The sequence below is a fragment of the Ascaphus truei genome, chromosome 9 (genome assembly GCF_040206685.1).
Source record: "Ascaphus truei isolate aAscTru1 chromosome 9, aAscTru1.hap1, whole genome shotgun sequence".
In the NCBI taxonomy this organism is placed as follows: Eukaryota; Metazoa; Chordata; class Amphibia; order Anura; family Ascaphidae; genus Ascaphus; species Ascaphus truei.
Genome location: NC_134491.1, coordinates 30,280,044 through 30,299,032, shown reverse-complemented (window position 1 = coordinate 30,299,032; position 18,989 = coordinate 30,280,044). Strand labels below are relative to the sequence as shown.

At 40.9% G+C, this 18,989-nt stretch overlaps 1 protein-coding gene across 6 annotated transcripts in view; it reads right to left on the bottom strand.

The window, feature by feature from the left end:
• Positions 1–441: 441 nt before the first annotated feature.
• Positions 442–18,989, bottom strand: part of SIPA1L1 (signal induced proliferation associated 1 like 1) — a 188,226-nt gene continuing 169,678 nt past the window's right edge. For 5 of the 6 annotated variants that reach the window (XM_075614215.1, XM_075614218.1, XM_075614216.1 and 2 more), the window contains 9 exons: positions 17,224–17,342; positions 15,409–15,854; positions 14,449–14,688; positions 13,791–13,950; positions 10,562–10,787; positions 5,370–5,516; positions 4,018–4,132; positions 3,222–3,303; positions 442–2,797 (listed from right to left, as the gene is read on the bottom strand). In XM_075614215.1, coding sequence (XP_075470330.1) covers positions 2,654–2,797; positions 3,222–3,303; positions 4,018–4,132; positions 5,370–5,516; positions 10,562–10,787; positions 13,791–13,950; positions 14,449–14,688; positions 15,409–15,854; positions 17,224–17,342 — 1,679 coding nt within the window. In that variant the 3' untranslated portion in view covers positions 442–2,653. The remainder of the gene's footprint in view (positions 2,798–3,221; positions 3,304–4,017; positions 4,133–5,369; positions 5,517–10,561; positions 10,788–13,790; positions 13,951–14,448; positions 14,689–15,408; positions 15,855–17,223; positions 17,343–18,989) is intronic. The other variant, XM_075614221.1, reaches the window with a different exon arrangement.

The following is an 18,989-nucleotide window of genomic DNA, read 5'->3' as shown; positions in this document are numbered from 1 at the left end:
CTCATGCTTGGAGCGCTCTCCAAGCATGAGCGCACTCATCGCCAGCGGGGACTCAGACTTAAGAGGCGCCCACATGCTCAGCGCACAGACAACTTTCTAAAATATATAGAAGAGATACTAATTAACATTGTTAGCTGAACATTGTAGTAAGTAATTATGGTGCCATCATTAGTGAAACAGAAACATCAGTAGCGGGTAAGCTGCATCCAGCTGCATCCAGCATTCCCAACAAGAAGCGATTTACATCCATTTTCCACAAGATGGAAAAATGAGATAACTTTATGGGAGATTGAATCTTTCTACTGAAGTCAATTACACTGTTCCGGCATTTTTTTTAAATTTAACCCGGTTATCATATAAACTTGTGAGCATCATGGTTACAAACGACCTATATATAAACTAAACAAGATAAATATGAAATAAATAAAACTTAACACTTAATCTTTGAAAAACGATTTTATTGTCATGATTTTACACGTTTTTTTTCTGGTGCCTTTAATACAAGAACTGTTGCAAAACTCTAATAAATAGCCTGCTTCAAGTACCTTCCCCTCCAAAAAAAAATATTAAAAATTAAAAGCAAGACTTCAGAATACTCGAGAGATGCTCGCAAAAGATTCAATTTACAAATAATATCAGGCATTATAATATAAATCTCCTTCATACAGTAATTAAAAAAAAAAAAAAAACACAAACTATTTTGATCTCCATGATAACAATTCTACAAATGATTCTTGTAGGGGGATAACCATCACACAGCAAACTTTCCAAATTGTCAAACATGGGGAGTAGAATATATCTGTACATGCCTTTTAACCATAAAAAAAATCTCAAACATTGCAAAGAAAATAACCCCCTTCCCCCCCAATGTTTCAAACAGTATTATCGATGCACAGTATATTGTATATAACAATGCACAGTATACTGTATATAACGATCCACAGTATACTGTATTTTCTTCAGAGGACAAATTACATTTTCTTACAAAATATAAATCTCTCTCTGCCTAGATAGAATCTGGTAGCAAATATAGGGTTTGGTTTACAAATTTAGATATAGGCAAGTTTCAAACTGTTCATTTTGATAATATTTATACTTAATCTTGTGTACCTGGAACAAAAAAAAAATGCTTGTGAGTAACTCAAAGTGTTATATGAGCACGTTCTTTGCCATTTGAAACAATTTAAGCATGTCTGTGTTTATAAATATCGCCGCTTTACCTAATTCAAACTATTATCTCCTTTTTTGCAAGGATAATACCAACCGTGGGTTTTGCAGTAATATCTGAGATTTGTTTCAAACTAATTTTAACCTACTCAATATAAGATTTATATATAAAAGAATTTTATATCAAACTGCTGTACCCAAACCCACAAACAACTGCGTTCTTTCCAAAGCTTTATGGAAAAATGCATTGCTGCCACGAAATGAGAAGCTCGTCTAAATATGCAAACAAATTAGTGCTCTGTGTAATGCAGACTGGTACATATACATTAGTAACCGTCTAAAGTGTCTGAAAATAAGACAGGGCAACATGAATTAAGGGTCCCCCAGGGACCGACGTGATATTTTACAGCACAGATTGTGTCTCAGTGCACTGTACACACTGATCTCCTAGACACGCTGCCTAACTACACAATGCCAGTAACCTAAAGGCCACGAGGCTCGCTAAAATCACAGCACCCTGAGCTGCTGTCCCAGACTAATTGGAACAAAACCTTTTTAATGCAAGCCCTATGGGTCATCTTATTCCACAACCAGCAGGTTGTATGTTCTGTAAACTCCAACAGAAGTAAACCGATTCTATGGCAGCATGACGATTTCTGTATATTATTCTCTACGTAAAATCCCCAAATCTCTGCTATATCCGTAGTGAGGATTATTGCCGTTTTACAAAAATGAAATGGAAAAAAGTATCTGCATTAAAGGGGGTAAATAAAAATGAGAAAAGAAGCACTGAAATTAAACAACCAAGAGATGGTGTTTTGATGTACAATTAAACGGAATGTCACAATACAGCTGAATGCTAATAGACAGACCAGAAAAATGCACACGGCTCAGAGGAAAAGTATGAAAACACACATACAATATAGATGATGCACAGTGGCTTCCAGCAGGGGGAGCTCAACCCCAGATCTCATGCTGCCCACCCCCCACCCATACAGGTCAGGTTTTCAGGATATTCCAGCTTCAACATAGTTGGCTCAATCAGCAGCTCAGTCGAAGCACCCCTGGCTCCCATCCTAGATAACATTTTGCGCTGGCTTTATTGTGTTGTTACGTCTCGTCTGATTTTGTCAGTAAAATGTTTAAAAGTGAGAGAACCAAGAAAAAGCAACTAAACAGAAATGTAAATAAAATAGCAATAACCTTTTCACATGCATTGATTATTGTCTGAAACGCGTAACCAGATTTGGCAAACTGTCTGCTTTCTAAACTCTGTACATCATTTTCACATTTTAGCAGTGACTCCTGTTTTTGTTTTGCACGATAGGCTGTGATTATATTGATCATTTGCCCATACCATGCGGACAGATGAAAGGTGGATTTTTGCATCTGTACATTTTGATCCAGATGCAGTTAAAGCTAAAGTACTAAGCGTTACTGATAGATGTGAGGTCTTGTTTCCTGTGGCAATTAGACTTGTCCATTATTAGCTCATGTCTATGGTGTTGAAAACCCATTCTGTGAATTTCTTCAGCTTGGCTGTGGCACTCTGGGATTCCTCCTGCAAGCGCAGGTTGTCTTCTCGTAAGCGTTGCACTTCCGTCTGAAGATTGGCTTTATCCTCCTTTTCCTAAAACAACAGGTACAGGTGTCAAGTGTAGTGGGCATGATGAGCATTTCTAAACCGGATACACTGACTAAAAGCGGAGGTAACCCCTATTACTCGATAAGGCACTAAATAGGTAGGTTGATGGATGCTAGTAATGCTAGCCTGTGGCACTCAAATGCAAGTGTCCTGTGACTAACTGACTAACTAACAATAGAAAAACTTCCCATACTGCTCGAAGGTAAAAATCAGGCACAAGGTTTCAATAGGAATACTTTAAGTGGTTCTCATTGGTGTTACTGGAGCTACTTTATCTATGCGGGGTGCTTTACTACAGCTTATCTGATTTAGCAGATAAGGTCAAATATTCAAATATTGGCAACACTGCAGTCAGATTTTTGTGTTAGTTTTACTTGTCTATAGAGAAGACATTCTTGTAATAAGTTACCTTTTTCAGGTCGTATTGGAGCATTTTCAGCATGTTCTCCAGTTGCTCTACCTTTGTAGTGAGTGTGGTTGGAGACTCCATCCTGCAGGGAAATAAAGTCAGACAATTTGCCACGAATAACATTTATAATTGCTAAAAAAATATATATAACTAAATCACTAAAAAGCTACAAATATCACTGGGGCTGATAGACCACAGATGAGCTCCAGGGAACACCAGAAAAAATGATATATATATATATCACACACACACACAATATATATATATAGTCAAAGCAGGACATGCTCATGGGGTAAGATACTACATAGAACACTATATGAGTTAAACTGATACAGGCTTCTGTGGGGAAAGGGGGGAGGGGTATGGGGGACAAAGGGGTGGGTGGGGTGAGAAAAGGGTGGGTGGGGTGAGAAAAGGGTGGGGGGCGAGAAAAGGGTTGGGGGTGAGAAAAGGGTTGGGGGTGAGAAAAGGGTGGGAAGGAGAGAAGGGGAGAGAAGAAAGGTTGCTGCTGTAAGAATGGGGACTGTGTTCTCTGTAATAGGCTTTCATTCACCTGTGATACTGTAGTAGTGCAGTTTCTTGAACTTGGTTCTGCAATCCAGGTGTTAAGTCAAAACCAGGCATGTCAATCGGGTATCTGAAGCACTATATTGTACCCCAGAGGATACATTATTGGATGGCTTATTATATCAAACCAACAATATATGGAGGCATTCATTCGTACATGACATTACTGATCCCATTATAAGCATAGTACTACATGTGCAAATAGTAACAGCATTCCAGAGTGTCATACCCAAAGTAAGGGATGGTTTGAGGTGTTGTCTGTCCCTCAGACTGATCACCCCCAGAAGCAGCGCTCACAGGTCTGTGCTCATCATCCGTAGGAGCAAAGATTGTGGCTCTTTGGACTAAATGATAAAAAGAAACACTAATGAACTCTCACCTACACAATTAACATGCTAATTCCTCTCCTTTCACACTTATTCACTATAGTGAGAAGTGAACTTGCACAGTTAGCAGTGCATTAAACCCCAGCTCTCTACACTGAATAGAAGCGTCTGATTCATTCATACTTTGGAGTTGCTCACACTTCGAGTACTGCCCCTAAAAAGGCAGACCATGACAACATGTTAAGCCTCAACATCACCACACTTTTTATTCTGCCGATATTGATATTGTCACTGTCCTTTCTTCTCTCTTGGACTTCGCGGTTTTATTACTTCATCACTCACCTTTTCTATTTTTGTCATATATTCCTGATCGTGTTAATTATCCTCCCTCCTAGTAAACTTGTAATGTAATCCCTCCCAAATCGCAGCAAAGCGTTCAATTAAAGTCATGCAGCAAAGTCAATATTTCCAATAACAAGAGACAAGGTCAAATTTATACACTTCCCAGAAATCTATAATCTGATATTCCACAGTTCCAAAACATTAAAAAAACATATATAAGACGCTCCTGTGGGTGTTGTGACCTAAAACGTAGTGGTGGTGTTCTATTTTATGGCGGTGAATGCAATTATTTTAATCTACTTGTTATAAAACAAAATTTAAATGCTAGGGTCTCTATTCTGAAAAGGGACAAAAAATGGGGAAACCTTTATAAAACGCTATATTTCATGCTAGAGGTACAGCAGAAACAAATGTTAGAATGTATACTTTTAATTTATTTTTAAATTGTTATTCCCCAACACAACCTAAAAGCATATTTAGAAGATGCAACTAAGCTCATATGCATTTGTATTGTGTGGGTGGGGAGCTTATTTCTTGACAACAATTAAAAAAAAAAAAAGAAAAGAATTGCTTGATTCCCAGTGAGAGTAACGATAACAGACGATGAATTAAATTGGATGCGCAAAACTTGTTCTAATTAGATGGCACAGTAATGTCAGTAGCAAAAAAGGCGACAGTGTGAAAATGTTTCTTCTCTCTCACTTGGTATATACTTATACGATATACTTCTACAGCATATAGTCCTCTGCCCACAAAGTATAAGATTATGAAAGGGAGATAGAGTTCTCAATAAACAACTTGCTATACCTCTGCACAGTAACAGTACTGTATGTACTCGAATTAACAGAAGTGCATAAACAAACAGAAGGGACGGTTTGCTAACCAGTGCTGCTAAGTGGATGTAAATTCCTACCCTCAAAGGCTTTGGCAGCATCTACCAGGTTTGACCACTCCAGGTCAGAAGCACCATCTGGTAGGGGCATGAGGCCAGGGTCGGCCATGGTTTGCCTCCTTTGATCGTGGATGTCTGTTAGGGAAGTATCAGAGGCAGAAAACTCACCTAAGCAAAGCAAGAGACGTGTTAGGTATAAAATAAGTGCGCTTGTACGACTGGTAACTGCATTCAAAGCCATTTCGTTTCAGAAGCAAAATTTGTGCATAGAAGCTTTCACCAGTTCACAACGTTTTATTTGGGAGTCACTATTTATTGAATAGACCCTTTCCCATGTCATGTATAGAACAACCTGTTCCAGTTCCAGCCTCATTATTACTCAGCGAACGTTCTCTCACCGACAGTCGTTCCACTTCATGTTCTATCACTCACTGGTTCCTATTATTCATACCGCGATAACATAACCAAAACAAGGTTATGACAAAAAATGGATTAATTCAAGTGGCTTTTTTTCTTCTTTTAATATAAAGGACTGAAGCAGGGGGTCTTCGGAGCTGAACTCCATTAATTCCAGCTCTGGGGACCCCCTGCTTCTGGAGATGCATACGCTCATAGGGGGTGCCTGTTGCCGTTCATGTAATGGCGACTTTGCAAAGCTCCCGCCTCCTACTTGCCAATAGGAAACTGTGACGTCATCCGATGCTTCCTATTTGCCCGCGTGATTGGGGGCTTTAAACTCCACTGAGATACCGGCACCCCCTACGGAGGTAATTACCTTGGGAAGCAGGGGGTTCCCGGAGCTGAAATTAATGGGGTTCAGCAACGGAGAGCCCCTGCTTCAATGTGGTTAAAATAATTTAAAAAAAAAACATTATTAGACATTATTCTAGAATCCCCGTGGTTCTGTCCCCGGTGGGACATTCTTCCGGGATAGGAACAGAACCAAGTACCCCAGTAGCAAAGATAAAAGTCACTGCCGTATCCCAGGCAAAGGAAGGGATACAAAATGAATATCTGAAGGAAACAAAAAGCTGGGAAATGAAAGAGCAGATTGAAACACACAGCTAGTAAGCCCAAAAGAGTTATTACGATTTCTTAAAGAGGCAGGGGTTATTAGATCAAACATTATCAATATAATCCCAAGCAAGGAGAAAAAGATTCCATCATTATGCACAAGCATACCGTCAGGAACAAAAATGAGCCTCTTGCTGGGCCACTTTAGGCTTATGCACTTTGGGCAGCGTGTACGCTGGCTACCACCCCACAGGGAAGGGTTCCTTTTAGGCTTATGCACTTTGGGCAGCATGTACGCTGGCTACCACCCCACAGGGAAGGGTTCCTTTTAGGCTTATGCACTTTGGGCAGCGTGTACGCTGGCTACCACCCCACAGGGAAGGGTTCCTTTTAGGCTTATGCACTTTGGGCAGCGTGTACGCTGGCTACCACCCCACAGGGAAGGGTTCCTTTTAGGCTTATGCACTTTGGGCAGTGTATGCTGGCTACCACCCCACAGGGAAGGGTTCCTTTTAGGCTTATGCACTTTGGGCAGTGTATGCTGGCTACCACCCCACAGGGAAGGGTTCCTTTTAGGCTTATGCACTTTGGGCAGTGTATGCTGGCTACCACCCCACAGGGAATGGTTCCTTTTAGGCGTATGCACTTTGGCCAGCGTGTACGCTGGCTAGCACCCCACAGCATTTTGTTGCAAGCTGTGTGTCCCACTCTCAGCACACTAACTGTTGCCGCTTTTTTTTACCTTTATTCACAGGTGACCGATATTTTGGGATTCTAGCATAATATCTGTTAGGCATTAATTCATAGATTTAATTTTTATGTTCAGCGCTGGTTCTGCCATTCTTTTGTTAGTTACAGTATGTTATCGCTTCAATGTATTATCCCCTGAATCAAACATGGACTGTTTTTCATTTGGAGTGTGCTTCCAATAACACTATATTACCCTTGGTTTCTTTTCAACCTCACATTACTTATTATTGGGTAACAGATGAGCAGGAACAGCAGCAACATCTAGAGTATCAGTGTGTCTATATAGTATCATTGCCTCTGTTTCGGACAGTCGCAGCGCTGTTAATTCTACCATCAATCACATGCAAAGTTGGACGGGACAAAGGATAGTAGGCACATTCGGCCTGATCTCAGACAGACTGTTCAGACGAAGGCAGAAGAGAACAGTGAGGTAAGATCCGGTAACATTATTATTGGAGCTGAACTCGGGATTCCTTTTGGTGTTGGCTTAGCTCTGTTGAAGAATGGAAAGTACTTCCAAGAGTCTGATACTCAGACTGGGAGTGATGACAAGTATGGTTTACATTGCTACCGCTCTCTCTCAACACCAAATACAATAATACAGGGTCGGCCTGTGCAACATCATTCTAAAAAGAGCATATTATTACTTGTGGATTATGTTTGTCCTTAAGAGGCTAGATGTGTATAGCAATAGTTTACAGGCGTATCCCGGTTTAAGGACACTCACTTTAAGTACACTCGCGAGTAAGGACATGTCGCCCAATAGGCAAACGGCAGCTCGCGCATGCGCCTGTCAGCACGTCCTGAACAGCAATACCGGCTCCTTACCTGTACCGAAGCTGTGCGCAAGCGGGGAGACTATAGAGCCTGTTACAAATGCGTTATTTATATCAGTTATGCACGTATATGATGATTGCAGTACAGTACATACATCGATAAGTGGGAAAAAGGTTGTGCTTCACTTTAAGTACATTTTAGCTTTACATACATGCTCCGGTCCAATTGCGTACTTTAATGCGGGGTATGCCTGTATAGTACTTTATACAAGTGATTTTCAACTGGGGTTCCGCGGCCGCCAGGAGAGGGGAGAGCCGGGTCCACTCTTCCAGCTGTCCCAGAACCAGCGGTGCGGCGGCACCGCCACATAGCAGAGATCTGGCGGCTCCCGAGCTAAGCAGCAGCAGCCGGCAGCTCACTGCTATCCTTCTCTCTGCCTGCTCCGAGTGTGTTTGGGGGCGAGTGTGTGTGTGTGTGGGGGCGAGTGTGTGTGTGTGGGGGGGAGAGTGTGTGTGTGTGGGGGGGAGAGTGTGTGTGTGTGTGTGGGGGGGAGAGTGTGTGTGTGTGGGAGAGTGTGTGTGTGGGGGAGTGTGTGTGTGTGGGGGGGAGAGTGTGTGTGGGGGGGGGGAGAGTGTGTGTGGGGGGGAGAGTGTGTGTGTGTGGGGGAGAGTGTGTGTGTGTGGGGGAGAGTGTGTGTGTGTGGGGGAGTGTGTGTGTGTGGGGGGGAGAGTGTGTGTGTGTGGGGGAGAGTGTGTGTGTGTGGGGGAGAGTGTGTGTGTGTGTGGGGGAGAGTGTGTGTGTGTGTGGGGGAGAGTGTGTGTGTGTGTGTGGGAGTGTGTGTGTGTGTGTGTGGGAGTGTGTGTGTGTGTGGGGGAGAGTGTGTGTGTGTGGGGGGGAGTGTGTGTGTGTGGGGGAGAGTGTGTGTGTGGTGGAGTGTGTGTGTGTGGGGGAGAGTGTGTAAAAGGTGTGTGCATGCGCGGAAGGGGGTGAGAGAAACATGGTGATGGGACGGGGAGAGACAGGAGACAGTGGCAAGGGTTGGGGTTTCCAAGAATTGCAAAATCGAATTCTGGGGTTCCCCAACCAAAAAAAGGTTGAAAACCCCTGCTTGATACTGTGACATGTTTCAGGAGAGACGGGTTTATTATCAGAGAAAATAATGACCAGGCAGAGTTTGCAGCATAGAGAGAAAATACTTGTTCTTCAGACATATAATCCCTCCAGAAACATTTTTTGGAAACAAATCATAAATGTAAAGTGCAAAATGAAAAGCTGATAACAACAGATTTTAATGACTACGTATTGTATGTGGTGTGGCATACCTATTTTTTTTTTTTTACACCTTTCTAGCAATAGTTGTATACCCTCTTAATCTTTTTTAAATTTTATCTATTTATTTAATAGTCTAGTAGGTAACACCTTTTAAGAGAATGCCGTAAAAGCATTTACCTCCTTTCTGCTTGCGTTATATAAAATGTCAACGTTAGACACGGTTGTGAACATTTTGTTGTAGTACTCAAATGATGCATAATGTTAACAAACATAAGTTACAGTGAGTTAATTATGTGCTGTTTGCAAACAGCTCTCTATTGTAGTAAAGATAATTATAATTACATTATTACAAATAATCAAACTGAATAATGTGAATACGCATCTTCATATTCTGTATTGTGCTAATGCAAGACTGGACTTACTCACTAACTGCTACTGCCCTGCTGCACTGATGGTAATAACCTCCTCCCCCATAAGGAGGATTAGATTTGGTGCAGATCTCAATTTGGGGATTGTGCGCCATGTCTAAGTGCCCTTCATTAAGTCTCCAGCGTCTTTTGTCTTAGGCTGATGGGTACATTTGAATGTACTGTAAGCGCTTTGGGGTAGGGATTCATAGTACTGAGAGATGTCAAAGCTATGCATACAGCCTACACATGATGCTATAAGAAAATTCTTTAGATTCATTTTCTTTTCTATATCATTGTTTCTCCAGTGTCAAACTTTGGTGTGTAAGATCAACATAGAAAGTGATTGCAGATAAGAACTACTTCGTCCACCTAGTTTTCCCATCTTTTCTATTCATGAATCAAACCTCACACACTGTCAGATCCTTTGGTTTCTTTCATATTTAGGATGCTGTAGTTTAATATCTATTCCAAGCAGGAAATCATGGGCCATATTTACTACGCGGTCACCTGTCAGAAGACAACTCCTGGCGCTGGGAGACACCTTCCAGCTCATTCACATCATTAGGCTGCAGTATGGGAAGGTGTTTATGGCAGAGAACTGCTAGGTAAATGTGGCCCGTTGCCATCTATAAAACTCTGCCAGCTAAACTGGTTTCACTCTGCCAACAACCTGCACTACGGATTGCACCGGTGAGCGAGTCCTTAGGTTTAAAAAGGAACTCCCCCCAAAACTAAGAAAGCACTCATACTAGTTAAAGCATTGCAAATCTAAATAAAAGGAGCCCCAAAACATGATATGATCTTATAACAATTACATTTGCATCAAGAAAAGACGATGCATATGTTTAAAAATAGAGAGTAAGACCTTGGTGCTTTAACAAATTTACTGCCTGAAACTCTTTGCACTTTGAAGGGATTAATACAGTCTCCTTGGCAAGCAGTACATTGTTTCACATGGAGATGAAACATTATTGATGAGGAAATTCTTACCATGTACGGACTTCATACCCAAGGTGTACGATGGTCTACGCAAGGGAAGAGACTTATTCAGAGATGGGTAGGTGCTACTGAAGAGGACATCATTAGGCAGGGCCTGGTCCAAGAGTGACACCCGTGAATTAATATACACCATGTCCCGCTGCCCGCTGTAAATACTTTCGTCCGACAGTGTCCTGTGTAAGGATCGCCTGGTAGTTGGAGTTGTAGGGAAAGATGACTTGAGGGAAGAGGAGAACAAAAACATTTTTAGTCTCAATTTCTTGACAAGTTTACAGTGAGAAGTAAAGATGAAAGCAGCTATCATACTGGGACTTTTAATGGCTACTGAGTGTACATGTAGTGTGACAATAATTTTTAAGAGGTGTTCAATTCTCCATCTCTTTACAAAAGTCAATATAGAAAGTAATAATAAATGCAATGCCTTTATATCAGCCAGTATAATCCTTTTTGTTAAGGATTTTTGATAAGAAATATCTATTGTATGCCCTACTTCCAAATAAAATGAAAATATGAAAGATGACAACAAAGGGCCCAAAAGGCACCTGCGTGAGAGCAACGCCATGGAAAGGAGACAGGGAGGCATAAAAAAGATAGAGAGACTAGTGAGAAAAGCTTAAGTGGTGCTCCATTATAACAAACAAAACCTTGTGAGATGTTGCGACAGTTTTATTGCAAAGAATAAAACATCTCGGCTCAATACGGAAAAAGAATCTTGACATAACCTGTTATTTTCAACACTTTTGTGGGCTTCATAAACACAGAGGGGACTGCCTAGTGCATAGTTGTTATGGAAACAGTGTGTGCCCTGGATGAACCATTTAAGGATCTCAGAGGTCAATGTTGTTTTTACAGTATGTAACGGACTTAATAATGTCCGGGCAGGAGCACTGAGTGTCTGTGCAGCCTGTCCCTGATTGGAGGAGCGGAGAGCCAATCAGAGGACAGCGGGGGCGGAGCCCACACCCCAGCGGCCCAGAGAAGTCTGTGTCCTTCCTGGCAATAAGGCAAGGACACAATTTGGGGGGTGATGGGGGAGCCAGGTGAGGTGATGGGGGGCCAGGATGAGGTGAGGTGATGGAGGAGCCAGGATGAGGTGAGGTGATGGGGGAGCCAGGATGAGGTGAGGTGATGGGGGAGCCAGGATGAGGTGAGGAGATGATGGGGGAGCCAAGGAGATGATGGGGGGCCAGGATGAGGTGAGGTGATGGGGGAGCCGAGGAGATGATGGGGGGCCAGGATGAGATGAGGAGATGATTGGGAGCCAGGATGAGCCGAGATGATGAGGGGCCAGGATGAGCTGAGGAGATGATGATGGGGGACCAGGATGAGCTGTGGTGATGATGGGAGGGAGGTGGGGGTATATTTTATATGAATTGGGAAGGTGGGGGTAATTATTTAAATGTATTGGGGAGGTGGGGGTATTTTCTTAAATGTATTGGGGAGGTGGGGGTATTTTTAAAATGTATTGGGGAGGTGGGGGTATATTGTATAATGTATTGGGGAGGTGGGGCTATATTTTATAATGTTTTGGGGAGGTAGGGCTATATTTTATGTTTTGGGGAGGTGGGGGTATATTTTATAATGTATTGGGGAGGTGGGGTTATTTTTAAAATGTATTGGGGAGGTGGGGGTATATTTTATAATGTATTGGGAAGGTGGGGCTATATTTTATAATGTTTTGGGGAGGTGGGAGTATATTTTATAATGTATTGGGGAGGTGGGGGTATATTTTATAATGTATTGGGGAGGTGGGGGTATATTTTATAATGTATTCGGGAGGCGTGGGGGTATTTTTTATATGTATTCGGGGGCGTGGGGTATTTTTTATATGTATTCGGGGGGCATGGGGGTATTTTTTTTATATGTATTCGAGGGGCGTGGGGGTCCAGTATTGTGTTCAGTATTTTTGGACAAGCCACCTGGCAACCCTACCTGGGACAGTCATTGCTACTTATGTTATGTTTGGGTGAAATTAGACTATAGGTTGACCTCTTGACATGGACAATATTCATGTTGGAAAGATTTATGCCAAGGATGACATTGCAGTTTACATGCAGCACTAATATAGTTGAGGAATACAAAGTGTTGCATATAACCTCTATATATGGGTAAGGTTCAATAAATACATGAAGTACAGAGAGACTTTAAATAAAAATTGTCACTTCTTACACCATGTTGTCTTGTGCTATAGTATATTTTCTTTAACATGTAAACTTAATATCGAATCCTTGACCAGCATTATGGAAAGTAGATTTAAAGGTGCATTCAATTCTTACTATCAATTTTATAACTGAATCTTTTTCATGTTTAAAGCTGCAATGCTGCCCTCTTCCCCCTTATTTTTCTCCTTTCATTCTTACAGAATAGGAACAAGGGGTTCCCTAGAGGTGAACCGTTTTCATTTCAGCTCTGAGGATCCCCCGGTTCCCAAGATACATATCACCGATGTTACGGGCATCACTTCCTGGGTTCTGAAGGGGTTTTAAATGGTCGTCCAATAAGAAGCTGCAGCAGATGACGTTGCGGCTGCCTATTGGCCCGTGTGATGCAGGAGATTTGAACGGCCAGTTTGTTTCTCTTGCAGAGGTAGAGACTCCAGAAAGTATCCTGGAAACCAGAACTGAAAATAGCATGGTTCAGCTCCGCAGGTAGGTAGATTTCATTATATTTTATTTAAAGCAGCAAACTGCAGTGGCTCGGTTCCCGAGCGATGAGACGTTTTGTCCACTGGGCAAGAATACTTATCCAGTGGACACAAAATATTTGTGCAGCTTTGGTGACCCTAAGGAATGTCTTTATAGGAAATGTTGAGCTTTTCAATATTGTCTTTTGTGGAGGTATAAAGGATAAAGTGATCAAAAAAACAATTAAAAAAAAACCAGTATGTTTATTTACAAATAATTGAGGTGTATTTAATCTCCAGAATGAACTGATGCTTAAACATACTGCACATACCCAGAGAAAGGACACATCCAAAAGCAGCAAATCAGAAACGAAATCTACAGGAGGTTGGGATATCATCCTCCCTTTCCCCATCTTTTGTCAGGTGCTTTTATTCTTATATTATTTTCCCTTGTAAGTGAACCATTACATACATGGCTGGCTCTACATGAAAATAATCTGCATTTTAAACAGTATAATGAAATGTGAGAGAATACATTTTTGCTTTGTAAGGATTTACAGGTCACACAAACCGGTCAGCATATTGTTTCCATTATACCTTCAAAGCCTTCTCTGATCCAGGTGGTGGGCTGTCCAGGTCAATGAGTTTCTTAAGCTCCTCCTGAACTGTAGACACCCGCTTTGGAGATGCCTGCAGGTCTCGGATCGAGGCACGCAGCCTTGTAGGTGGCATCTCATTACAATCACTCTGGTGATGTCTTTAAATGAAAAGGGCAGAGGTCAGGGTCTCTAAGCTGTGACCTTTTTAAGAAACACACCAATTCAAAGAACGTGCAGAACTGACCACAAAGGATGTACGTGAAAAGGGATGAAGTGTTAGAAAAGGATGAAAGTTTCTCAATATAAATAACACAGAACCCATGCATGCCCTGAATACCTGTTAAAGGAAGAAACCTGGTTGAAGTTTCATCTTTCTGTGACATCAAACTAGTAAAATTAGTTCTCCAAATAAGGAGCATTTTGACAAATAACTTAAATTTTTTAGCCATGTCTTGTATATTCATTAGATTCCACTGTTAGGCAAGATACATGCAAAATAATGGTGAAAATGCTGAAGTCATATGCATGGTAAGATTCGTGTTGGGCTGTTCTTTTGCTAGGAGAACATGGCTGCACTATACAGTATGTATATGCAAATATAAAATCTGAGGACTTTTCCATCTATGACCTGATAACAGAAGCAAAAGTGCTCTTACTTTCTGGAATCCATAAAGCCCACAGAGTTTATTGTCCCTTCAGGTTTTTTCCATCCAATCAGGTACTTGCTGGTAGCACCCTGGCGAGGGTAGAAAGTCCTAGGACCAGAGGAGGAGGAGGAAGGAGAGGAGAAAGAGGGTGCGAGCTGTGGGGAAGTAGCAGAATGAGAGTCCTCTCTGGGTGAACTTCTGGCACTAGTGAAAACAACAGGACTCGCTGAGTGCCGAGAGCTCATGGTGCTGAGGGAGAAGGACACAAAGAAATCTAAACTTAATTGGTGGTGTATGAATCTTCTGTAATTAATCTCTTTTTAAAACAAAGACCAAAAGAATGATGAACCTTATGCATATTGAGCAGTGATACTCAGCTGGTGAACTGCAGCCCTGATCCATATCATTAAGCTATTGAATGCATGTCTGTTTTGTAGTACAGAAGTTATAAAAGACAAGCACCTGTAAGTGTAGCATCAGAGAACTCAAACTGGCAGGTTTGAAAAGCCTTACGCGATAATTTAGAAATGTAAAATTGTATTTGCTCTGGAATTTGCAACAGTAGTTCAAAAACCATATTTGAAATTATTTATGGGGTTGAACAACAGGAAGACATCCAAGCAATAATCTAATACCCTTTTCCAACTATTGGAGTTTCCCTGTTCATTTTAAAGCATACTACTGAACTAGGGAAATATGTTTTATAATTGTGGACCTCCTTCTGTACACCGAGTATGAGGATTCAAAAAGAAGTTGAATCAAAAGATGACAGTAACCCGAGTGTAACCAAACCCCATTATTTTGAAGATAGTGTGTTAGACATAGGATTGAAAGGGTTCCATATGGTAAGAAAAGCTTTACTGTGTTTAGATTGATCCCACCACCATTTCTACCACACACAAGAGTGACAAAAGACAGTTAAAACAATGCAAATGGAAATCTACAACACAAATTAACTTGAACACTTGCCTGGTATGAGAAGCGGCATCACTGAGACTGTATGCACTGTTCTCTCTTGTTAATGGCTTGGAGCCTAGCTGGCTTTTTGTGTGACTCTCCATAGTTACAGGGGACTCCCTCTTCCCATCCAATGCATGAGAGTCTCTGTCACAAGTCCTATCAGATATTAAACCCACATCACTGATACTATGCCACAGAGGTGCTACTTTCTCTTTTGGGGGACCAGATCGTGGAGATGTCGAAGAGGCTCCAAGAGGGGCAGAGTTGACATGGTTAGTGCCGTAGGAGGTGGTATCTATACCGCTGTCAGCCGATGTTCCTTGAATGTAGGTATAGCTGTTTATCTCAGAATCCAGGCGTTCTCCACTTTCGTACCACTTTTCTTCACTGTGCACACTTGAGGCATTGCTAGAGAGGGTATTGGTGCTGGAATGACTGGAGTAGTGGCTGTCGGTCTATGGGAAGTAATGTATTTATTTTATTGTACACAAACTATAATATAAGCACTTTATGGATTCAAATGACAAGAATGTCTGTTTTACAAGCATAACTCGCTTATGTTTCTGTTACAGATGCAAATAAGAGTGACCTTTTTTAAACACCTTTGTCAATACCATCTCTGCCCCCCCCTTATCTTTTTGATATGTGCAGACAACAGAGAACTGAAGTCTGTTATAATTTCAAAATATTTTCATTAGATTTGTAGCATTGTCATGTTTATTCCAGAAAGATTAGCATTTAACCTTTCCGATATTCCAACTTCACCCTTGTAAATGAGGATGTGTGTTCCATTGCCCATTTTACAAGTGATAAATATGCAGTCTTACAACTTCAGGTTCAATTCCTTCCATCAGTACATACCTTATAAATTGTGATACTTGCTATTGGAACATGAAAGTTCTTCACAAAGGAACAGAGATGTGAGGTCTTGAGAACTCATTCATGTATGAGGAGCTCTAGTGTTGGTGACCTAAAAGGACCTACAAGCTGAAACGTAGCTACAGTACTCTAATTCCAATTCAGCTGCCATAACTCTACACTAGAACTTCCAATGCTGAAAATCCAACACTAACGCTATGACAAGAAACACTGATAATGCTCTTATACATTCAATAAGTGAAGCACTATTTTTAAAGGGAAAAGCCCCAACCTTCAATTTCATGACAACTTGAGGCATTTTGTCATCATATTGACAAAGGCCAATATGTTGCCTTTTTAACGGAAGGAAATTATATAGTTTGATCATGTATGGTTAAACGTTTAAGACAAAGACAAATTGATACCCTAACTTACACTGTAATGTATTGTTTTATTCTTGTGAATCAACAAATTAAACACATCCAAAAAGAAGGTGATAGAACAAAATGTAAAACAAATAATGGTTCATTTTCCTGGAAATCGATGTGAATGTGTTTCTAGTCATCAAAATAAAATTGTATACAGTATGTTATTTTGTCTACAATTTATAACCTGGCATTTACTCCAAGCACGTGCCAAAATATTTACTTTATGGTAAACTTCATTGTAAATGAGCTACAGTAGCAGTATGGGGTAGGTTTATACCGCATCCGTCACTGAAGCATCATTGGAATTGCTCAATCAATGCATACATTGTCTTCACATTTAGCAAAGAGGATTCCAAAAGGTCGCTATAAAATATTTTTCCTCAAGCTTGTAATATTTTGTAGCTGGAATAACAGGATACAACAACCCAGCTCTTAGGGGAATATGTGTAAAGTTGATTCCCAGTAAAAAGCAATAATAATTTACAGTTGTGGCTGTCTCAAGGGATGTTGACGGCATGAAGACAAAAAGATACCGCACCTGTGCCTGCTTGTGGGGAGAGAGGTGAAGCACAGGGTCCTGTCGAATGAGTCTTCCAGTGGGGCTCTCTCGATAGGATGGATGTACTTTAGATACAGCAGGCAGATGGCATGTTGGTTCTGCAACACATACACAAACATACATATGACCGTTTCAAGAATCATGCATTCTAAAAACCTGCTATAGTATAATAGCCCGCAGTTAAGCTCTTCTTCACAGTAGAAGTCTCTGTTTGTGTTTGGAACAGACTAAATGGCATACATGGAATGCACTAGGTGTCAGGAACAAAAGTCTTCTACTTAAAAGTGAAATCCTATGCAGCCGGTCAAAAACCCCAACCCTTTGTTAAGAAATGTGCAATCTAATAGGCAACTTTAAAAAAATTTTAACTTTGCTGAAAGCGAAGATTTTAGTGCATTTGTTTCTTTGAAAATGAGTTGCAAACAGAATTTCTTTGGAGCCTCTGAATGGGGGAGTGGCAAACACAGAGAAATGAAACCTCGTAACTACTTAAAGGCAAGCTAATATTCGTACACTTAAAATGTACAACCTACGTGCTACAGCAAATAGCCTGTACAGTAACATTTACCAAAACATCTATTTTATTCTCAGGAATCAGAAGGCCGTCGTCTTTGATTTGTTAAACAGCATATGAAACTGGAAAGCTAAAGTTAAAAGAAACTCAGGACTAATCCCTTGGGCACAACTGTTCGTTGCTGCCAGCCTTCCGTTCCAGGTGAGGCAGAAACCAGAGTAACAATTTATGCAGTTGAGCATTCCAGTACAGTATTAAACAATGCTTTACCAGTCAGAGGACTGCCTCCTGACGGGACAAAGGTATAGAGGTTAGATTTCATTTCAAAGTACTTATAGCTAATTTAACAAAATGTTCAAGCAGTATTTTAATAAGGATATAGACTTACAAGAAAGCATTTTAGAATGGTCTTGTAAATCTCCAACTCTAACACACTTAATCTGCTTTATGTGATGCGCTTTGCAGCCTTCTGCTGGACTACCTGTTAATCACATACATACTGTATATGTAATCCAATGGTGACAGAATGTGTAAAAAAATAAAATAATGCTTCATGTTAATGGTTGATGTATACATATTTATATATATATGTATATAGCGCTAGTGTCAATAACTAAAGCTACAAAGAAATTGGCCAATAAAAAGTCATGCTGCATAAATGAAGTACAACTGGATACGTATTCTTCCCTAATGGCACCATAATATTTTATAAATAAACCAATATTTTTATTGTTGAAATCTCAGGATCTTTTGCTAACACCTATAGCACATTGGTATTAAAACTTCAGGCTAAAAAGGCAAGCCGCACAGTAAATTAATTTTGCATTTGCTGTTACCATATCAATAGAAACAAAACATCTGCGTTGGAAAAAACACACATTCTGTCCCTGTGAGAGACTGCCGAGCAGTTTAATTGCAGGGTTGCCATGTGGGAATGTGCATGTGAGAGAGCAGATGGCTTCAGTAGCAAGAAATGGCCAAGGCAGACCTCGTGTTACTAAGCAACTCATGGTACTTGAAGGTAAGAACATATTCTAGCTAAGGATATATTCTTTTCTTGACATCTCTAGAGTAACACTTAAGCAACAACAAAAAGTAGGTGCATGTTTTTCACTTAAAGCAGTAACACCCGCCCGCCCCGAACCCACCCCCAACCACCCCACCCTCCCCCAACCCCTGCACCCTTTTTATTTTTTAAATAAGATCTGCTATTTTCAGCTCCAGGTGAAGT